This window comes from Corapipo altera, unplaced genomic scaffold, assembly GCF_003945725.1.
Source record: "Corapipo altera isolate COAL_440 unplaced genomic scaffold, ASM394572v1 67, whole genome shotgun sequence".
Lineage (NCBI taxonomy): Eukaryota > Metazoa > Chordata > Aves > Passeriformes > Pipridae > Corapipo > Corapipo altera.
This window is the reverse complement of record NW_020884906.1, coordinates 7,720,790-7,735,424: the sequence shown is the minus strand read 5'-3', so window position 1 is coordinate 7,735,424 and position 14,635 is coordinate 7,720,790. Positions and strand designations below refer to the sequence as shown.

General features: G+C 50.8%; 2 protein-coding genes across 5 annotated transcripts in view; both read right to left on the bottom strand.

Annotated features, from left to right (window-relative positions):
* Positions 1-1,095: 1,095 nt before the first annotated feature.
* Positions 1,096-6,362, bottom strand: CRYBB3 (crystallin beta B3). 2 transcript variants are annotated; one of them, XM_027652260.1, is made up of 6 exons: positions 4,637-6,362; positions 3,823-3,902; positions 2,383-2,501; positions 2,166-2,298; positions 1,905-2,047; positions 1,096-1,361 (listed from the first exon to the last, which is right to left on the bottom strand). In XM_027652260.1, the coding sequence occupies exons 1-6, from the start codon at positions 4,755-4,757 to the stop codon at positions 1,196-1,198; spliced, it is 762 nt and encodes a 253-aa protein (XP_027508061.1). In that variant the 5' UTR covers positions 4,758-6,362; the 3' UTR covers positions 1,096-1,195. The 2 variants fall into 2 exon arrangements, with proteins under 2 accessions (XP_027508061.1, XP_027508060.1); XM_027652259.1 differs by having other exon boundaries at positions 3,823-6,362.
* Positions 6,363-6,548: 186 nt separating this feature from the next.
* Positions 6,549-14,635, bottom strand: part of KIAA1671 (KIAA1671 ortholog) — a 70,831-nt gene continuing 62,744 nt past the window's right edge. For all 3 annotated transcript variants that reach the window (XM_027652255.1, XM_027652254.1, XM_027652256.1), the window contains 6 exons: positions 12,094-12,349; positions 10,373-10,547; positions 10,059-10,186; positions 9,733-9,866; positions 9,509-9,591; positions 6,549-9,018 (listed from right to left, as the gene is read on the bottom strand). In XM_027652255.1, the coding sequence (XP_027508056.1) occupies positions 9,513-9,591; positions 9,733-9,866; positions 10,059-10,186; positions 10,373-10,547; positions 12,094-12,349 (772 nt within the window). In that variant the 3' untranslated portion in view covers positions 6,549-9,018; positions 9,509-9,512. The remainder of the gene's footprint in view (positions 9,019-9,508; positions 9,592-9,732; positions 9,867-10,058; positions 10,187-10,372; positions 10,548-12,093; positions 12,350-14,635) is intronic.

Sequence of the window (14,635 nt, the reverse complement as noted above, 5' to 3'; positions counted from 1 at the left end):
TTCCTGTGCCTCCCACTGTGGCACCACAGAGGCACCCAGCACTGCCCTCCTCCTCTTCTGGGCTAATCCATTGGGGTCCCCAGCCAGGACCCCTGTGAGCCTGCCCCAGGTCCCAGTGCAGGGCATCTTTGCCCCCCAGCCACCATCGGCACATCCTGGCCCCTCACCACCCCAGCAGGGGCTGACACGGTGCTCAGCACGGCTCCTGTGACTCCAGGCAGCGATTCCCTCCCTTGGCTCTGCTGGGACAGTTTAGCTCATCCCAGCCCCGGGCAGTGTGCTGCAGCCCTCTGGGCCGGGCAGCTCCACAGACTGTTCTGGAAGCAGCTTTTGCCTCTCAGGGCCACACACTCACCTTCCACAGCTGCCAACCCGAAACTAAAGAGAAAGGCTCTGGAGCAGCTGCTCGGGGACCAGCACGAAGAGCTCAGGTGGCCTCGAGCCCATCTCCCCTCTCTGCCCCCAGCCTTGGGGCTCCTGAGTGTGGCTGCATTGTCCCCATGGAAGGGCTCTGCCTGGGGGGCGAAGGCAGCTCAGGGCTGGGCTGCCCAGCACCTCACCAACACCTTGGGGCCCCCCCCCCAGGCCCCCACCTTCGCCACCAGAACAGCTGAGCCCCCACGTCAGAGTTCATCCCCCCGGAGAAACAACCCCTGGTGCTGTCAGAACCTTCCTTGGGGACAGGCTGGGGACCCTGCAGGACTCTAGGGTTGGGCACAGCCCCCCCCACTTAGTGAGTCCCCTTTGGGGTGCACAGGCCTGGCTCTGCCAGGGGGTGGCTGTTCTGCACATCCCCCTGCTCCCTACATCCCCCCTGCCCCTCCCTGCCACGGGGACTGGCTGCCTGCCCTGGGAGCAGGCAGGAGATGCTGTGGAAAGGGACAGAGGCATTGGAAAAACCCTGACGCGGCACCACCGGGGGTTATTTTTGGAAAGCTGCAGCCTTTATGTAACACTGCAAACACACTCCCCCTCTGCTCTGCCTGGGGGGTGTTGGGGCACAGCCATGGCCCCCTCCCCATCCCACCCCCCTGCCCCGTCATCCCGCTCCATCCCCCCCACCCCACCCAGGACCAGGCAGGCCCCGGCAGCCTCCAGCTCAGAGTTTTATTGAGGTTTTTGCACAAAAAACACCACGGTCACGGCATCAGCCGGGGCACCCCGTGAGCCGGCCCCGGCAGGGGCACAGGGTCCCTCAGCTGTTCTCGAAGGAGCCCCGCTGGTGCCACTGCTGGTCCCGCACGCGCCGCACGGACTGGATGAGGGGCTGGTTGGCGTCCCACTCGTTCCAGTGCCGGTACTCGCCCTTCTCGAAGACGTGCTGGCGGCCCCGGTACCCGGGGTACTCGTAGCCCACCCACCTGCAGGGATGGAGGCAGTGCTCAGCTGGGCCCCCTGCCCTGCTGCACCCCCTGCCCAGCAGGTACATCCCCTCGGAACAGGGGGCACTGTCCCTGTCCCCATCCCACTCCAGAGGCCGAGGCAGTGCTGGTGCCGCTGCCTGCCGCAGCCAGGTGATGCTGCCCAGGGCCACTGCCCTGTCACTAAATGTCACTGCACAGGCTGCAGCCACAGAGCCCAGGTGGGAAATGCCATGTGCTGGGAGTGGATGGAGAGCCCAGGGCGGAGAAGGAGCCATAGCTCCATTGTTCTGGCAGGGGGTTAGGGCAAGGAGCCATCACACAGCCCCAGGGACACCACCCCGGCCCCCATTACTTCCTGTGGGCCGGGGAAAAGGTGAGGGGGGAGGGAACAAGGGACATGATGGACACAAGCAGCACCATGGGAAGCGCAGTGGCAGTGCCAGGCCTCCCTGCCACCACCCTGGGAGGACCAACCATGGTGCCACTGGACAGGACCCTGTTGGGGTGTCCCCATGTGCACCCAGTGCCCCCCGTCCTTACGTTCCATTCAGGGCCTTGACACTGGCCACGCGGTCCTGGAAGCCGTGGGCCCAAAGGCTGGGAACGTCGTCATCCACGATCTCCATCTTCCTCCCGGTGTAGCCTGCATTCTCAAAGAGGTGGATCTTGTGGTCGGCGCTGTCCTGGGGGAAAACACCAGTCAGGGGCTGCCCCCAGGCCCTCAGGACCCTCCCAGCCTGGTGGTCCCCAGTGCTGTGGCCATCCTGGGGGGCACAGCCACCCCAAGACAGCCCCACTCACGATCTGGATGGGGCGGAGGGACATCAGGCTGTCGCTGAGGTGGCTGTTGGACCAGGAGTCCCAGCGTGGGTAGTCGCCCTTCTCCAGTACAAACTGCTCCCCAGCGTAGCCTTGTCGCTCGAAGCCCAGCCACCTGCGGGACCCCAGTGTGAGGGGGGGATGCTCCCCCTGCCCCACCTCCCCTGGAGCTGATCCATCCTCCCCACCCTGGACTTACGGGCCAGACTCCACCTGGATGGAGCCCACCTTCTCCATCTCTTTCTCGGTGATGTTGGGGAGCTCCTCTGTCAGCTCACACTTCTTCCCCTGGAAATTCTCCAGCTCGTAGATTGTGATCTAAGGTGGGGAGAGACACTGTCAGTCACTGCCACAGCCATGCAGTGGAGGGAACACCCTGCCCCACTGCAGGGATCCCCTGGAAATGGGAGCAGCAGGGGAGCAAAGTGGCCATGTCCCTCTGTCCCGGCTGCCCTATGCCGATGTCACTCCTCGCCCACGGCAGAGACAGGTCCTGTCACGTGCCTCTGCCCTGACATGGCTCTGGGCCTATACTCTGGCCGAGGGTGTTTGCTTGAATTTCCTCCATGACAAACTGAAAACAAGTGACCAGCTTGAACGCAGCACTGGAAACACAGAGGGTTTGGGCTGAGACCCCCAGAGCTGTGGGATGGTGTCTTCTGCCCTCAGCCTGCTCATGGCCCATCCTTTTCTTATCTCTGCTCCTCCAAAACCAACCATTCCTCTGGCCTGGCCTGGACCAAGTTCATTATTTAGTGTTTCCTTCTAAACCTGTCAGGTACAGAGACCCCAACACCTCCCCGGGTCCTTCTGTTCCTGGCAGAGCCTCGAGGCTGAGCTGCACGACGGGTTGGAGGCAGTGCCAGGAGCAGGAGCACAGCAGGGAGCAGGGCCCAGGGTGCCCAGCACAATCTGGGGACCAGGAAGGTCCAGGGGCACACCCTCTGGGCCCTGCCCCAAAGGGGTCCCAGCTGCAATCCCTGAGCCCAGGACAAGGGCAGAGCCTCCTGCAGACACCACGTATGGGGGGTTCAAGGGACAGAGGTGACACCCGTGTTCCTCAGGAACTTCTGTGCACTCCAAAGCAATAAGCAGCCCAAGATCCCAGCACTTCTTTACCCCACTTGCAGGATCTGCTCCCACCTCCAGCCTTCCCAGCCAGGAACAGCTTTGCCTGGTGTCCTGAGCTGCGGGAAGGGCTGCAGCCACCGCTCTCCCACAGTTGATTTACCTCCAACCAACCTACGAGCTTAATTCAAACCTAAACACACAGCCAGAGCTTCACTGCCCAGACCCACAGCTGGTCCCAGTGTGACGGGATGCTTTGTCTCCTGGATTAAATCACTGGGCAGCTGCACACCAGACTGGCAGGAGAACGTCCTTGGCAGCCACACAGGCAGGGACAGCATCCCTCCTGCCAGGCAGCAGCAAATCCTCGGCCCCAGTCTCCCTCCCCAGCCTGTGGCTCCACTCAGCACCCGAGCGGTGACACCCACGCGCTGCTGCAGGAGAGCTGGAGGCTGCTCACATCCCCAGTGCAGCCTGCAGTGCTGGTTCCAGCCTGGCTCACACACATGCATCCCACGGGGACCCACAGCATCCCCCAACGTCCGTCTGGAACCAGTTGCCCCCAGTATACCTTGTAGATGCCACCTCGCTCGCCAGCTCCCTCCCCAGTCGCCATCTGCTCGGGGGGACTTTGCTGCTCAGTCATTATGCCTGGAAAACCCAAATTGCAGGAGGTTAACGGGCTCTGAAGTCCTTCATAAAACACAAAGGATGAAGCTGGCCTAGGAAGAGGCAGAACAGCTAACACAGATCCCGAGTGCAGCAGCTGTAAATCCCCACGGATGTCTGGGCTAGGAGGAAGCTCCGTGATCCATCCTCCTCCCCCTCCTGCACATGGGCCCCACATCCTCACCCAGTTCATCTGCAGGACCGACCTGAGCTATCTCCCAAGGGACACGGATCCCTCTGCTCTGGGCAGCTCACCCAGTTGTCACTAAACTCCTGTCTCACAGCTTGGCCTTTGTTTCCAGCAGGAATTTGCCAGATTTCAGCTTCCAGCTGCTGACATCTTTTCCCACTAACATAAACCTGACACCTCTCCCTTGCTCCAGTATCCCAGGGGGCACTGGACGCAGCAGCTGGAGCTGCTGCTGCTGCCTTGGCTGGGGGGACGGTGGAGAGAGCCCCCTCCTCGCTCTCCAGGAACATCCACAAAGCTCCTGCTCAAATAGGAAACCCGTTGGAAAGCGCCTCCCCGGCCTCGCTACGCGAGGGTTGGCGAGGGGTTAAAAGATGAATAAAAGAGTTCGATCAATGTCCTTAATCAAACCCTGCAGCATCACTTCTCGCCACGCACGAGCCAACCCTTCACTCGGTGACACCTCGACTCAGACACTCTAGTTCTGTTATAAAGCCCCTTCCAGTCCAAGCAGTGCTGCTGGTACCTCTCCGGTGTGGTTCCGCTCTGCCGGCGGCACGGCCGGCCCCGCTATTTATGGGTTGCTTCTGAACAGAACAGCACATTATCCGAGCGCTGATACAGCAGCTGCGTCCACGGAATTCCATCCATGAGATTTCATCTCAATAGCGCGGGCTATGGAAACGTCATTCAGATTTCTCCCGGCTGTCCCTCGGAAATGGGCCACTCGATTTACAGAAGATTAACGTCGAAATTCACATCAGCACGTTCACGCTGCTTCTTGCCAGGTTCTCTGGAAAACTCTCCCATCAGCATTTCACGGGAGGGTTTAGCCTGGAAACCGAGCGCAGCGCAAAGCAAAAACCCGGCAAAATATTGACCGTTTGTTTGGGCTCCAACACAAGATGGAGTGGGGTTGGGGTCGGCTCTGGGAGCTTGGAGGGAAGCTGGGGCAGGTGGTTCCAGGGCAGGAAAAGACCTCAGGATCTCCAGGTCGGGGTTCTTGCTTCAGCTTTGGCCCTTACCAGGAAGGTTCTCTCCATTGAGCCCGTTCGTTCTTTGGCTCCCAGTCCCGCTCCCTCCCCGGCCCATTTCCCAGGAGCATGTTGGCACACAGCAGGGTTTAAGGCACATCCTGGGGTGTGTAACAGGTGGTTTTGGGAGCCAACTGCCTTGTACAGGGGTTCATCCACCTCTACAGGCACAGGACAATGTAACTGGGGGGAACACAGCCCCTCCACACCAGGCACCAAGCTGGGAGTGTTTCACTCTGCTGATTTCCTCTTTAAAAGTCCTTTCCAACTGAAACCATCCCATGACTCCCCAAGGAATGCTGCATTCAGCTGCACACAGCACCATTTACAGCTCTTGCAGGGTTTCCTGCCTGCTCCGATCACGGCTCATCCTGAAACCCAGAACTACACGAGAAACCTTTACTGAAATTGTCAGAAAAGCAAATGCCCTGGCCCAGGCATTTGAACCGGAATGGAAACCTGTCCCGTCGTGTTGAGCATTAATGCTGCTCATGGCGAGGCCCTTCATCCCCATCCCGTCCTTCAGCAGCATCCTGGAACTTCCCATTTCCCCGCAAAACATTCCATCCCTGCAGAAATCAGCCATTTACTGTTCCAAGTCAGGTACCTACTGTGAAAATGAATCCCCTGCACCACAGCCCGTGTGGGACACACCAACACCTCCCACACCACCACATCCCACTGACTTCATTTTCCACAGAGCAGCCCCAGCCCAGCCTGTGCTGGCAATCCTGCTCCCTCCAGGATGCACTGACCACTCCTGGGGTATATTGGGGCTGGACCATGGAGTTATGGGCAGGCAGCTCCTCCAGCTCCACAGGGTCAGTTAAAGGGCACCAACTCTGCAGCACCAGCCCCAGCTTTTTCCATCACAAGGGGAAAAGGAGCTGAGACTGAAGTGCCTGTTACTGGGGCAAGGACAGTTAAATCAAAGGATATGAACTATTTACCTGATATTTGCCTTGGAAGTGCCCTGATCCCTCTAAGTCATTCTGTGCTCCAGCTCTCCCTGGGCCACCTGCACATCCAACCATATGCCGGGTGTAACACCTGAGACAGGCAGCACATTCCAGTGTTTGCACAAGGGCTGAGGTAACAAACCTTTTACAGGCACCACTTTGAATTCCCAAATCTGTGCCATGGTGCATTTTAGTTTACCAATAAACAAATTCCAGGGTGAAACAAACTTTTGTGCGAGAGAAAAGGGGGTGGTGTGGGGGGGTAATTCCTGTCAGGTCACTTCAGAGAAAGTCTTGGATGTCTTCCATCTCCACCAAACAGCAGAAAAAAGCACGTGGCAACAGAAGTTAAAGCGTAAAAAATTCCAACAAACATTATCTGGAATTAAAATAGAATTATATAAACTGTATTACAGTCTGTTCTATCATTTAAGAAGTAATAACATATTTATATATCTTTTATTACAGAGTGATAGCCCGGAGAGAAGGAAGTAGATATTTAATCCATGTACAATATAAAGAAATAATAGAGCAGAAAAAACACTGTCCCATTCAACAACATTCTAAAGATGCTTTTTAATTAGACATTTAAGCATTAAACATTTCTCAGTAGTAGGTTAAACTACTCAATACAGTAAGTTTCAGTGCATTGTCCAAGCAGATGTGGAAATGCAAACACATTCAAGGGCTTTGTGGAAACCTCGTGTTAATCCCCTCAGTTTCCTCAACACACAGCAAACAGTTACAGAATTTCTGACCTTCAGTTATGAGACCAAGAGCCAGTAAATCCTCCAACTGTTGGGAACACAACACTGTCACCTGCTCAAGTGGAAAATCCAGCCTGTGTAAGTGTTCCTGTAAGCAGGGAATTACCTGATTAGTGGGGTTAAAACAGGCCCCACGTCATCTGAGTGAGCAGAGCCATTGCCACCCTCCTCACACCTGCACAGGCTGCTCAGGCTGGCCCAGATGTGTGTCACACGTGGGACACAGCGATGGAACCCTTGGGTGCTGCCATAAAAAATGTATCCCGAAAGAAAAAGAGTTGCCTTTTCCACCATCATCTAAAGGAGAGAGAAGAAAATCTGTGCAACGTTTTAATATGAGCTGAGAGGAGCTGGTTGATGGTGGTGGCTGTGCTCAACAGGGCCCATCTCCCAACGCCAAAGATCCTGGGGGATCCCTGCTCCATGGGGAGAAGAGGGGCTGCAAAACTAACAGTGGCAACAGCTCCCATGACAAATAGGGCAGAGCAGCAAGGAAAGACTTTTACATAAGATAAATGTCTTCGTCTCATCTCCACACCGGGAGCTGCCATCAGAGTTAAATCTGGGAGCGAGAAATGGGCATATGGGACTTGTCTCCTGACATCCTGCTGCTATTTCCTAGAGTAGACTGGGACTGCAAATCACCTCCTCTGTGACTCCTTCATGAGAAGAATTGGCACATGGTTTTGGCAGCTACAAGCCTGACAGACAGCAGAGCAGGCAGGCCACCACTGTGGTAACCCCATGGGAATCGAGCTCCTGAAACACTGATCAGAAAAAAGAGAAAGGAAAATGAGGGGAAGTGCTGGTGCTTTATGGTTTGAATCTAGAGGAGCCCCTCAGCAGGACATAGGAAGTGCAACCCAAGGAGCAGCTCCAGCTCTGGCAGGCGAGGAGAACGCTCCACTCTCCATTCCCTCTTCATGCTTTCCTGGTCGAGCCTGAGGAATCCGACAGGACAAATCACCTCCCTCCTTGGGCTTCATTTTTAAAGGTTTACTGAAAGAGCACTTATCTGGGACAAGAATCAGTTATGTCTTACATGGCCATGGTGTTGGTGTTTCAGAATCAAAGATATAGACATGTCTGGGGATTAGTGATTCCCAAACACCTGCGTGGTCCATGAGAGCCCTACTCCGCTATCAGCACATCGGTCTTGCCAAAGGAAGGACAGGAAATCATCTGAGAAACTGAAGATCACATTTAGGTTATCTCACAAAATCAGCATAAAAATAAAAACTTAAACCTGGTATTTACAGATTAACAAATAAAAATAAGAAGTGGGACTAATCAAACTGCTATTAAAGTGACATTCAGCAATTAACTGGAACCCTGATATGAGTGTAACATCCTCCCTCTTCCCTTCCTTTTTTGTTATAAAAACAGTATTTACATATTTTTACTTTTTTTTTTTTTAAAGAGAACTGGTTGACATTATTGCTTGATCCTTTTTAGGAAAGACATTCCAATGAAGCAATTATTCCACATGCTGACAAAACACAGAATATACCACTTCAAGAGTGACAAAAGTTAACATTTTGTTCATCTAAAAATTATCTCCATCTGCCAGGTCAGCAGATCACATGTAAATATAAGCCAATCAAAAATACATTTTACAAAAAATAATCAAGTTTCCTTTTTTCAATATGGCAGTAAACATGATTTGTTCTTCCACTCTCACCTTCCACAAACTTCATTCTAAATAGGAGCTTACTATTTGTTCACAAAAAAAAAAAAAAGATAAATTTGATTAAAATTGTTATTTTCATAAACAAACACAAAGCCCAGCCAGACATATCTACCAGAGGTCACAGCTCTGAGTGCTGAACACCTACACAGTTCAACAGCAAGGGGAGTTCCCTGCATCACAGCACTCCCAAATATCTTCATTTTCCAAGACTTTCTGAAGTGCTAACCATGGGGCCTCCTGGCAGGCAGGTCTGAAGTGACACCATCCCCCTGACCTGACAGACACAGCTTTGTATTTGACTATGAATTGAAGCAGCTTTCTCCACAAAACAGGAAGGCACCATGCACAGAGCAGTTGAGGCAGGAAGCAAACAGCAGCAACATGACATGGGGGTTTAGGTTCAGATGAGTTAAGGCTTCTGTTAAACTTCTTTATCTTCTTCTAGTTAGAATCACTGTCTGGAAAGAAAAAAAGAAGGAATTGAAGTAATGGTGTGACATGGTCAGACAGTCAGCCTTTCCCAGGGACCACGATAGGAAACCCCTCAAAATGTGTATTTCTGTTGTAGTGTCCCCTTGGTATTGTCCTATTTAACGTATTAAAAGCTCAAAAGCTGCCAGAAATTCTGCTGGAACAACATAAGGTGTTCAAACTGTGTGCAAGCCTCAGTTATCCAGCACCAGACTTGTTCTTGCCTGCTGGAAGCACCAGGAAATCACAGCCCCAACAGAGCAAGGGTTGTGACAATTAAATTATCTGCAGAGAACCAGTGACACTTTCACCTGGGAGTGAAACACCTGCTCTGCCCTAACACACAACTACTGACAGTCCTGGTGGATGTGGCAGGATAAAGGTCTCAGAGTTAGTGCTGACACAGTGCTTAAAGAAAGTGTGGTTTTGTCTCTGCACACCCACACTTAGCAAAGCCCCCCTTCCTGCCCCAGGTACCTTTTCAAACCTGATTCTCGTAATGGCTCTGTCTCTTCTTTGATTTCAGCTCCTTCAACCACTGAGGAGACTTTTCTTCTGACCTAAGATATAAAAAAATAATCTTTATTCCTTCATTATGAAAACTCATTATAGAAACAAAAAAAGAAATATCCAATTTCTTGCATTATTATTTTTTTTTTCTTCCACCAGTATCAGCATCGTTGGGGCTGGAATTCTCTCACCTGTCCTCCTTCTCCACACTGGAGGGCAGCACTCTGCTCCCGGGAGTCCCTAGCTGGGCTTTGGGGGATTTGAAGAGCTGAGCAGAACCGGTGTCCCCAGCACTCTCAGACTCTTGTCTTTTCCGGAGCTGGGCCTAAATACAAAACCAAAGAAAGGGATCCCTTTAAGCAAGCATTCAGGCTTTTTTTAATGCAAACCAGATCACTCATTTATTAAAACAAAAAAAAAAATTCATGCCTAAAATCAGGGCAGGGATTCCTTATAAAAGCATCAGCAGTTCCTGAACTGTTTTATCTCTCACCTGATGTGCTCTGCCTGCGCTCACCTTGAGAACAGAGTGATCCATTCCTGGGAACACGGGGAGTCTCTGGGCTTGTACCGCAGACGACCTCGGAGTATGCTGGATCTTCTCTTCCTCCTCAGAATCTTCCTGTTGCATAGTTTTCTTCTCCTCTAATTAATTGTTTAAAAAAAAGCAGGGGGGGGGAACCATTAGTCAGCTTTTCATCTATCCCTTGTTCTAGATCTCTCCTTCCATTCAAGCGCAAATGAAGAGCAGGATTTAGAAATGTCATTTAGAAACTCCCGCCTTACACCCAAGCTGATCACAGCTGATTATTTCAGGTAGCTGAGGGATACCTGTGGAATCCTTGAACATCCAAGCATTATCTGATTCTTCCACCAAGGAAAATCTGTTCTCAAACTCCAGTCCTCTGCTCCTCCTCAGCGAGTGGGACGTGGGGTTCCGGCGGCGCCGCTTCTTGCTGAGCTGCACCCGAGTTTTGAGGGCACTGGAGTCCAGGACAGCCGTGTGCTGGAAAAAAACCCCACACCCTTCAACCAGCCTGGAAATAAACCCCATCTCCTACACAAAGACTTCCCAACCCACTTCATTGCATTAATCCACTCAGTTTATTAAACTATTCGCCTGTTTATTATTCTTAAAGAGAATTTATGGTGAGGGGGTGGTGCATCGTGGCTCTGGGTTGTGGATTTCTGATCTGCATTAATTATTTGCACTAAATTAATACAAAAAATAACTGCAATAAATAGGAGTTTGGTTCCCAGAGTGTTTTATGAATACAGGTCTTCCTAGCTAATAGCAGCTGAAGGCCAATCTGAAGACTGGGATCTAAGAAGACCGAGTACACAAAATTCTCTCCCAGTGCAGTGCTGCAGCTTCCCTGCCAGCCACAGACATTCAAAGCCACTCACCAGCAAAAAGGACACTCCAAATTTAGTGTCACAGCATTCAGAAAACTTCTGTGATCAGTCACTTCCAACACATCCTATAGGCAATAACATTTACAAAGCAAAACTAGGAGCTGTAATTTATTTACCTGCTTAAAGCAATTTGCTGTTAGAGACTTCCCTGCAACCAAGAAATATCCCTGAGCCTCCTCTTCTCCAGAAGATGTGGGTTTGTTTCTTTTCCAGAGATTTCAGGTCAGGAATAAACTATTCAATAAACAGCATTTTCCAGCTGTACTTGGAGCTACTCTTGTTTTACTGAGACACCTTTAGTGGCCTAGGGACAACACAATACAGGACCTTCTGGAAGTGTTCAAACACTGTGTGGATGTAGCACGTGGGGACATGGGTTAGTGGTGGTCTTGGCAGTGCTGGGGGAATGGCTGGATTCAGTGGTCTTGGAGGACTTCTCCAACTTAATCAAAGTTCTTGCAAAGAACTCTAACCTCATTAGCTGTGTATGGCCAGAAATTCCTGGTCTTATACCAGTGCAAGATTTTTCAGTATGAAAAAATCCTTTAAAATGCAGCTATGAGCTATTACAGAAAGAGCCTAATTGTAAATAAGAAAAATATTAGTGAATGCCTTTATAGTCTTAAATCTGCATGGCTCACAGAACATTGTGTTATTTAATTAAGTTTCCGGTGTTCATAAAGCCATTTAATTCTTCTGGTACAGCTCAAAGAGAAACAGCAACTCTAGTAAGACAATGGCAGTGCCCAGAGCAGCTGGAAGTATGCAAGACCAGGTTGGACAGGGCTAGCAGCAACCTGGTCTAGTGGAAGGTGTCCCTGTCTATGGCAGGGGGTGGGACTGGATGAGCTTTAAGGTCCCTTCTAACCCAAATCAGCCTGGGATTCCATGTTTAATTATCTGAAGCCAGTAGCTTTATGGAATCTCTCGGAACCTAAACATTGCAGAGACCAGAAGAACTTTGATCCTAAGCTTTTCAGGCAGGAAGGAAGCTGAGAAAATTCCGTGTGGGAAAGGAAAGGCAGAGGAAAACTGGGTGCAAATTTTCCAGAAGAAACTGCTTTGCAGTGATTAACACAGGGAACAATACAGGTGACACAGAAGGAGAATTTCTGTTTCCCGTGATGGCAACTTACATCAATGAAGGAGAAATCAGTGGTCTTGTCATCAGGGAATGTGTCTCCCGCAGGAGGTAAATCAGTCCCATCAGTGGAGTCCATGTCAGTGCTGGAACGGTCCAGGCTGGTGCTCCTTTGGTCTTTGTTGAAGTCATGGTGCTCAGCCAGGGAGGGCTGTTCTGTCTGCGAGGACAGCGAGGACGGGCGGCTGTTCGGGGGCTGCTTCCGCGTCGAGACGACGTCATTTTCCAGGGAAGGGGATTCGGGTACAAAGCTGAAAATGGAGCAAATGGCATCTGTGAGAACTTCAGGGTAAACAAACACCAGCAAGGACAGTCTGGATCACACGTGGTCAGGAGAACTTAAATAAAGGTGGAACTGAAACTACAGTTATGAGGGAGCCAAGGCACCTTTGGAGGCAGCAAGTACCAGCAGCACTTGGGTGTGGATCCCTTCCATCAGCTTTCACTCCTTGGATTTACAGTATATTGGGGATTGGGGTGCATTCCATCTAGCCAGAGGCTTTTCCCTTCAGGAATGCTAGAGCTGAAGGAGAGGTGGGCACCAGGTGGCACCCTAAGGCTGGGCTCTGCAGGCAGAGCTTTAGGGGTGTCTCAGGAAGAGCGCACAGGGTGGCAGGAACTGCACACCAGTGCTGGGATGCTCCCAGTGTATTCCTAGGATTCCCTCCTTTGCCTAGACTGACAGGAATGAGCAATAGTGTCCAGGACCAGCACTCCAGTGCTGAGATGCTCCCAGGGTATTCCCAGAAATCCTCCCTTTGCCTAGACTAACAGGAATGAGTTACAGTGTCAGGGTTGAAAGCTGTTACAGTGGTGTCTCCCTTTGTCACACAGGCTGGAGTATTCCTTCAAACAACAGGATAAAGTAGGAATATTCTACTGTCAGTTAAAAATCGGGCTGTCTTGCTTCTAATTCCCAGTTCAAAAAAAAACCAGAACCAGAAGTATTTATGGAATTCTGATTTTTCTCCTCCTCTTGGAGGAAGTCTTTTCTTACTAAGCCCCATTTCTTGAGCACATATCTAGGAAAACTGTTCTAAATCCAAAAATACATGTACATATCAATATATGCCCATTTTTTAAACAATAAACCTTAGTATTTGGTACAGCCCACAGTGACAGCAATCCTGGGAAGAAAACACTCAGGAGTTTACTGCTGGATAACAACGTCCATCAGCTCCAGCACATGGTACAATGTCCAGCCTGGCAGAGCAGACACTGCACAGAGGGTTTCCAGCACACGAGCACAGGGAATGTTGCTTCCCTTCTTCACCAGTGGGCCCCAGGATAATTAAGAATGGCACTAATGAGCTCCAGGACAAGTTTTTGTCTAGGATTTTTGCTTCGAATGATATTTGGTATCCACAGTGTCAGGCTTTAGACCCACTGCACAAATGGGGAGAGGAGAGACAATCTGCAGGGTTAGGATGTTTCATGGAAATTAAAGTGTGTGTTGAAAGGATCCTGTCTGATGTGCACATCTCCAAAAAGCCTCTTCCCTGCTACATCCCAGGGCTGCAGCTGATACAACTCCCTAAGGTTTTTCAAACTGAAATATCCGAGAGGAAGATGTGACAGAAATCCAGCTGAATTTACATCGGTTGGTGGTTCCTCATTCACCAGTCTTCCCAATGGATTCTCCTTTGGAGTTCCTGCACAATTACATCCCCGTTACACACCGATTCCTGTGGCATAGCCCATCCCCAAAAGTAGGAAGGATGCCTGGAGTCGAAACCCTGTCATGCACAGTGGATTCTTTCCAGCTGAACAGCAAATTAGGGGGGAAATTCCCTTCAAAAAAAATGAAATTGAAAACACATTTTCAGTTCTCATTACTGAGATGCATAATGCACCTTTTCCTACTCCTTCATTAAGATTTCAGGGTTTATAAGCATATCCATAAGCTGCCCCCAGTGTTTCACAGGTGCATTTACTTCTCTGAAAAATCATCCTTCATGTGGAGCACACAAAACCAGCAGGATGGTTATCACAATGGGCAATAAACTGAGATCAATCCTCACTTTCACTTGCAATTAAATTTAATTAGTTTTAGCAAGACAGTGTTAAGAGGCCATAAAGAATGTGTTGCTTCAGCATGTGAAATTAGGAGTCAGAAAGGAAAGGAATTCTGCTTTTACACTGCTGAAGAGTGAGAATCCAAAGGCAGCTCTCACTGTTTGCCTGGTGTGTCACACAGGAAACAATGTCCATTCAAAAATCCCAGAATCACTTAGGTTGGAAAAGACCTCCAAAACCATCGAGTCCAACCTGTGACTGATCCCCACCTTGTCACCCAGCCCAGAGCACTGAGTCCCACATCCAGTTGTTTCTCGAACACCTTCAGGGATGGGGACTCCACCACCTCCCTGGGCAGCCCCTTCCAATGCCTGATCACCCTTTCCAGGAAGAAATTCCTCCCTTTATATGCCCTTTTGTATTCTGTAGCTGCAGGTTCCCATCTAATACAGGTGTCTATACACTGTCTCTGGAAGTGTTCAAGAACCAAGCAGAGTGGCACTTGGCCATATGGTTATGTG

Excerpts from the sequence above, each read along its gene's own strand:
- CRYBB3 (XM_027652259.1), bottom strand. The coding sequence starts at position 4,113 with ATGAACTGGGTGAGGATGTGGGGCCCATGTGCAGGAGGGGGAGGAGGA. Across the intron at positions 2,299-2,382 it reads ATCCAGGTGGAGTCTGGCCC|GTGGCTGGGCTTCGAGCGAC; the intron begins GTAAGTCCAGGG and ends GGGGTCCCGCAG. Across the intron at positions 2,048-2,165 it reads CCCTCCGCCCCATCCAGATC|GACAGCGCCGACCACAAGAT; the intron begins GTGAGTGGGGCT and ends GTTTTCCCCCAG.